The 7,297-nt window shown below is 54.3% G+C and overlaps 1 protein-coding gene across 12 annotated transcripts in view; it reads right to left on the bottom strand.

Moving 5' to 3' along the window:
* Nucleotides 1–532: 532 nt before the first annotated feature.
* TRAF3 (TNF receptor associated factor 3) overlaps nt 533–7,297 on the bottom strand; it is a 139,827-nt gene continuing 133,062 nt past the window's right edge. For all 12 annotated transcript variants that reach the window (XM_045397031.2, XM_045397035.2, XM_045397038.2 and 9 more), the window contains one exon: nt 533–6,708. In XM_045397031.2, coding sequence (XP_045252966.2) covers nt 6,137–6,708 — 572 coding nt within the window. In that variant the 3' untranslated portion in view covers nt 533–6,136. The remainder of the gene's footprint in view (nt 6,709–7,297) is intronic.

Here is a 7,297-nt window from a genome sequence, read left to right as displayed (position 1 = left end):
TGCTGAAGGACACTGCCCAGACCCGGCATGTCAGCACTGGTGTCACTCCTTATTAACCATCTTGTTTCACAGTGGGAGGAGGTGCTGTCCTTCCAATGTACAGAGGAGGAAACTGAGGCTCGAAGGCTTCAAAGTCCCACGAAGTGGTGGAGCTGAGGCTGACCCCAGGCCTGTGGGTCCAGCATGCCCTTTCCACCATGCCAGATGGCAGGCACGTGTCCGGGTAGGAGGTCAGAGCTCCGCCTCATATGCTCGGGACCAAGCCACAGACTTGTGAGCCTGGCCCCCGGGATTCCCTTCAGGTCAGAGGCTGCAGGCAAAACTGTAAGCAAAGTGGGCCCCTTGCTGAGAATTACAAAGAATTTCAAGATGGTGACAGAGGGCAGTAACCCAAGCACAGGCCTCTGGCCACACAGGTCTTGGCCAGGTGGCCATCCCGGGCCCAGCCACTGAGAGGACAGCCACGGGGTCCGGCAGGAGGGAGGGCCACTCACCTGGGGCCCAGCCTGCAAGAGACGGTGTGATCAGAAACTGAGACTCCATAATCAGATTTATTTTCCTCTAATAAGACAGTTTAGCATCTCCGAGTTTTGCATTCTACAGTCTTACAAACTTTAGTTATTAGCATCAGAAACACAAAAACATTGCAAGACCTCAAAACACAAATAAATACCAAATAAAACCACACATAATATACAATAAACAAAAATATAAAACAGTAATGCTATCAGAAAGTCAGGCATGTTGCCAACTCACAGTAACAACATGATTATTGCTGGGCAATCACTGACGGTCTTTTTGTTTTTTTCTTAGAAGAGCGGAAAACAGGGCCCGAATCACTGGTCACAGAATCACTTGGACTGTCGAGATGTGTCCTCACAGCAAGCGGCTACTACAGACGCAATTTTTAAAACAGGCAGATTAAAAAGATAGGGTCGAATGAGAGACTGGCCTTCTTTGGTCTTTGTTTTTGGGTCACAGAACTGAACACGGAGGCACCGGCAGAGAAGGGGTTGCAAATCTGCAGATGCTGTGCAGCGTCTACACTGCCCTCCACACTTCACACACCTTCTCCCACAGGCATTTCTTAGAGAAATCACCGGACATCATGCCAGCTTGTGTGTTTTCCAATTAAGTCACTGAATTTGCTGTTGGAGGGGGTATCTTACTTGTTTGAGGGGACTAAGTTGTCAAAACCAATCATCACCTAATTACAGGAGTGGTGCAGCGATCCTGGACTTGTAGCATCTTTTCACGGTGAGAGTTCACAAGACAGACTAGACACAGTGCAGCAGGAGAAATGAAACGCAGGCTCTGCTTGGCCACCGGGGCCTCCTCACCCACACACCTGCCAGCCCTGAGGCGGCCGAGGCTTCATACATCTACCCTGCAACTGCTTGTGGGGCACACCTGGGTCAGGTGGAAAACGCCCTTGCAGTAACCTGCTGGCCCGGCTCCCTGATGCCACTGTGCCTGTGACCATCAGCACCGGCCTGGACGAGGCAGCAATAATGACCAGGTAGCCTGCCCACACTGACCTCGCCTGGCCTGGGCCCCGGTGAGGACATTCTACTTTGGAGAAAACAGAGCTACTGAGATTTGCAAACGGAAAACAGAACAATGGTCATGGGCTGAGAAGTAGATTTGGGTGACAGACCCTCATTCATCACAGACACAAAAGCAAAGGGGCTCCCAGCACTCTCCCTAGCCCTCCTTCTGCAGTCGACTAAGTAAAGATCTGCACTAAATTTTTTAAAAACAGTATTTTACAGTTCTGCTGGAGCCCTTTTGACACACAAATTACCCCCAGTACAGGGAGGAGTCTGGGAGGGCTGGGAATTGAGCAAGGGGCCCACAAGGAGAGTCTGCGCCTGCCCAACCCTGCAATGGCCCACGGAGACAGTGGCACTGCCACCCTGCTGGAGCTGTGCACAGGGTAGCAGTCCTCGCGCCAATCCTCCCTGTGCAGGGGAGAAAGGAGGTGTCAGCCCAGCTGTTGGGATCAGTGTACTTCCCGGCCCTCCCTTGGGTTGACAAGGAATGACCCCGCTAGGGACAGAATGGTTGTTTAAGGACCCATACAGACCACCCTTCCTTTGTCTGACATCACCTCTGGCTGAAGGATGTGGGTCCACCATGGTGACTACCACCAGACACCATCAAGCAAAAGGGGTGCTGGAATGTGACGTTGGCATGGCCGACATCCATGGGACATGTGGCCCCTGGCCCAGGGTGACTGAGGACCCTGGAGCAGGCTGAGGTGGTCTGGGAGGCAGCTGGTTGTCCCAGGGACTGTGCCTGGAACTGCATCCTCACCGAGCTGGGCCACACGGGGTTATGGGGAAGCCTCCTGCCACAGCCGGTGCAGTGAGAGCCCTGGCAGGCGGTGGGCCTGTGGGGCACGGGCCAAGGAAGTGGCCCAAGGAGCAGGAGCCCCAGTACGCCACACCATGGCTCCCCGGCACTACAGGCCAAGAAGGGCATGGGGGATGGGACAGGAAAGGAGGGAGAGGCAGAAGAAGCTGCCTGAGCAAAGGGCTCCCTGTTCAACTGACTGTGGTGGCATCGAAGGGACACAGGTGCTGTCCCTCGGCAGAGGCTGCTCTGGGGAGGAAGAAGTGACAGAATGGGGCTGCAACCTGGGTCTCCAGGGCCCCCTCTGCCCACCTGCACAGGGAACACACATCTGCAAGTCCACGCCTTCGCCCAGGGCTCTGGTGAGGCTTGCGCTCAGGGGACAGCACCACTTTCATGCTTGACGGCTCCTAGAATTGACACAAACCCTGACCTGGCCGCCTGTGCGTCACCAGAGCACGGCGAGTTGAAAAGCCCAGCGTATGTCAGGGCCTACTCAGGCTCCCTCCAGCCCAGCTGGAGCTGGCACGTCTAGTCCCAAAGCCAGGGCCCCATGGGCCCCCACTTCCACCCTCACTGAGCCACCCAACCCTGCGGGAAAGGCCCTACTCCCAGCCTGGCCCCCGTATCATCAAAGACACACCCCAACTTCTAGCTCTGCAGGCTCTGCTGGAAAAGCCCTAGAACCAGACGGTCAGGCTTCCAGGCCCGGCGGCGGCTTGCACGGGGCTCAGTGCGGTCACAAGAGCCAGTGCCCTTCATGTGAGCCGGGCCCAGGCCAGCCCCCAGCGTGCCCGGCAGCAGGGAGCAGCCCGAACCACGGTGTCCTGGAGAAACTGCTCGAGGCGAGGGGAGAGGGGACGGTGTTTTGTTACGAAGGTGACGGGAAGCAGACCAGCTTAATTCATGCACAAAGGACTCAGTTGGTTTCTGTAAAATACTGAACAGTTCTGTCCTTCTGGGAGTTTGGTCACTTTTGGTAAATAAGCAGCACCCCCAAGCACACAGTGTGCACCCCCGTTTCATGCTTGCTGCCAGGGCCCTGTGACACGGGGACGGCCGACCACTGCCCGAGGGGCCACCGGGCCTCAGCTGCAGGGAGACCATGGCCTCAGGCTGGCTCAGGTGGCGAGCGCCAAGTGAGGGTGCCCGGGGGATGAGGGTGGAGCAGCACAAGGCTTGCCCACCGCTGGGAGAGGGGACGCCGTCCCAGGCTGCTGCCCCCCGTGCTGAGTATATGACAGGAAGACACACCCAGAGCAGAGACCCCAATACAACCAAACACAAGGACAAAGCGTGTGACATGGGCCATCCCATCCTCAAGGACCCCCGTCACTCAGGTTATGTCTGTGGGACCCTTGGGTGGGGTCCCATGGCGTCCCCCCAGGAGCATCTGCCTGGGAAGGGCTACTGGAGACGTCCCAGCGACACGCACTGCTGCTTCCGGGGGCCACACCAGGCCTTCAGCCCAGAGGGGAGGAAACGGTTCTTACCAGACCAAGATGTTGCATAACCTTAATCTAATATTGTACATTTTGTGAAGGGGAAGTTGCAGGGATGTCCCTGTTGTTAACCCCTGACCTCAGGAAAACCACCTGAGGGCAGGTAGGGGACAGGCCTGAGGTGGGGGACGCCTTCCAGGAACAGTTTTCCGCAGCTCCCGCAGGAAGTCCATGCTTTATGAGCTCCTCACGGGGCAGAACCAAAGATACTTATTCCCCCAAAGCAATCCCAGGAAAGCGGGGAAAGGAAAGGCAGATAAGAACAACGGAGCGCTTCGACCGCGAAAGGACGCGGCAGGCCCCTCATGGGAGCTCGGGGCACAGGGGTGCGACGGAGGGCACTTCCAGCAGGCACTGGGGCGAAGGCACACCCAGGACAGATGGCAGCACCAGAGACAGGTGGGCCACCGGGCACCCACCAAGCTGTCCCCGCGCGGCCACGGGGAGAGCCGAGGCAGGCAGTCTGACGTGCACGGCCCAGCTGGCCAATTGTGGGCGCGGCTTGTGGGCAAGTGGCACAGGTGTGACGGTTCGCACACATTGGTTTTGCCTAAGAAGCACCCGTCGCGTGTAGCACCCATCAGTGGTAAGAGCACCATGAAGCGTGGTGCATAGCAAAAGGGGTGCAGGGGCCGGGCTCCAGGCTTCTAATCACAGTTGGACACTGAGAGACAGTAAACAGTGAGTTGAGAAAATGCCGTCCGGGCAGGCGCAGGCTGGGACGACGGGCCCTGTGGCCACCCTTCCCGCCAGGGTGGTGGTCAGGAGCGCCCATCGGTCAGCCTGGGCAGGCCCCCGAGCAGCGGTCTCTGGAATGCTCAGAGGGTTCTGCTTCGGGCTGTGGGGGTGCCCACGGCCCCAGTGGGGACACGGAGAGGCTCGGCTTCTGTTCCACACCTGCCTCCCTCAGGGTGGGACCAGGCCGTACTTGGACCAGGTGGCTCACTCGTGGGGCCTAGAGATTTGGAATCTGTGGTAATTAAGCAGCAGAGGCTCCAGAAGCCGTCGGTGGAGCCTGGCTTCCCCTCAGCAGGTGCGGAGGTGTCTGAGGGCCCTTGTAGAGATAAAGATCTAGTGGTGGAGAGAAAAGTCTGGTTAAACTAGCACTTTCTAGAATTATGCTCAACGCAAACCCAGGGTGGAGAAGCAGCATGTCACATCTAAGGCACATGTACCGTATGCCACCAGCTCTATGCACAATGTTGCTTTCGGAGACCGTTGACGGCATGCAGCAAGATGACAGGATGGAGAAACACACCTGCGGGCCTCCCTCAGCAGTCACCCGCCCACCCCTGACATGGAGACCGAAGGCCGGTGCTGTCAGCAACAGAGAGCTCGTCCGAACACATGGGGCAGAATCCAAACACCTACAGGATTTTGTTTAGAACTCCAAAGTTCAACGGATGCCCTATTTTAGGGTGAAAACAATTATAAATCTGAAAATGATGCACAGCATCCATGAGCGAGGCTCCGTTCAGAATTGTGAAGTCGTGTCAATAACTACGACAGATATTGAAGGTTTACATTTCTAACGAGAAATAACAACAGGTTGAATATTCTCTTTCCTATCACAAGTGATAACCAGTGTTTGATATTTTATATTTTCTTCCAAGAAATATCAGTCTATCAGCGTTTTAAAATAAAATGTTTGCAGTAACAATTATTTGTAGAACTTTAAATTAAAAATGATTCTGAATTTAGAGACTTTCAAAAAAAAGACCTAGGTATACTTCAGGGTCTTCTGACAAACAAATTATTAAAACAGAGACCAGATGAGGCCTTAAAAATAGACAATATACTGTATTTGAAACAAAATTGCACTCTTGAATTTTAGAAAGAAGATATCAGAATTGCATTACTATTTCATAAATTCTCCTTTTACTTAACATGCTGACATGTCCAGCCATCCCCACATGTGTGTGTGTGTGTTTTTTTGGTGTTCAAGTTTAAGGAAGAAAAATCATGTTTCTTTTGTTTAGCATATATGTTTTCCACCTTAATTAACTAGATCTTTAAAAATGAAAATGAAAACCTTCTCTGACAGCAATATTTATCTCGCTGAAGGATAAATAATTCTTCAGAGTGAAGTGTGGCTAGTCTATTATAAAACGTGTCACGTGTGCTCACGCGTGGCTCCTCCCGCCGGCACGCGTCCGCCTTCTGCCGCTTCCTCCGTCCCACAAGGTCCTTTTCTGAGTGCGAGGACCTCGGTGAAGACAGACCGGTTCAAATCCCCCAGAGGAGTTGCCTTCTGCTAAATCCACCTCCCCAGCTACTCATCAGGGATCGGGCAGATCCGAAGTATCCACTATGACTTTAATAAAAATTGTATCATCTTTAATATATGTCCCATTTTCTAGAACAGTCTGGGCCACAAACACTGGGCAGCCAGAGGCGATATTCATCTCTCCAGTGGGCTTCTTGAAGCTGCTGCTGTTGGGGTCGGGCTTGAACGCATCTCCCAAATGGCGCCGAGAGGACCCCTGATCCATCAGCATGAGTGTCACTTTCTGCTTAAACGGCCATGGAAGCAGGGCATCATATTCTCCACGCATGATGACAAAAAACAGCGACAGGTGCGTCCCCTTTCCCATCCCATCCCCGTTCAGGTAGACCCTGGCACACATCTTATAGCCAAAGTAGCCAGTGTAGAAAGGCTGGCTGTAAAGGGACAGGGTCTTCCCCATGACGGCCTCCTGCTTCCGCCGCTTGTAGTCACGAATCTTCCAGATGAGCACGCCGTTGTAGCTGGCGGTCTCCAGGACCTGGAAGCGCAGGTCCATGTCGGCCAGGCGGATGTCGTGCACACTCAGCATCTGGTCATGCCGGCTCAGCTGGGACTCCAGCAGGCCTGCCACAGGTGAGGAGGGATTTGGTGAATGAGACAGGTGAATGTCAGAAAGGTTAGGAAAGCAAAGCTGCACCAGCACTTTTTATTTCATTTTTTTGAGACGGAGTCTCACTCTGTTGCCCAGGCTGGAGTGCGGTGGCACAATCTCAGCTGACTGCAACCTCTGCCTCCCAGGTTCAAGCGATTCTCCTGCCTCAGACTCCTGAGCAGCTGGGATTACAGGTGCCTGCCACCACGCTTGGCTAATTTTTGTATTTTTAGTAGGGACAGGGTTTCACCATGTTGGCCAGGCTGGTCTCAAACTCCTGACCTGAGGTGATCCACCTGCCTCGATCTCCCAAAAGTGCTGGGATTACAGGCATGAGCCACCGCACCTGGCCCTTTTTCTTTCTTTTTGAGACGGAGTCTCTGTCGCCCAGGCTGGAGCGCAGTGGCGCGATCTCAGCTCACTGCAAGCTCCACCTCCTGGGTTCACGCCGTTCTCCTGCCTCAGCCTCCCGAGTAGCTGGGACTACAGGCGCCCACCACCATGCCCGGCTAATTTTTTGTATTTTTAGTAGAGACAGGGTTTCACTGTGTTAGCCAGGAT

This window comes from Macaca fascicularis, chromosome 7, assembly GCF_037993035.2.
Source record: "Macaca fascicularis isolate 582-1 chromosome 7, T2T-MFA8v1.1".
NCBI classification, from domain to species: domain Eukaryota; kingdom Metazoa; phylum Chordata; class Mammalia; order Primates; family Cercopithecidae; genus Macaca; species Macaca fascicularis.
Note: the sequence above shows the minus strand (reverse complement) of the source record. Positions and strands in the feature narration are given on the sequence as shown.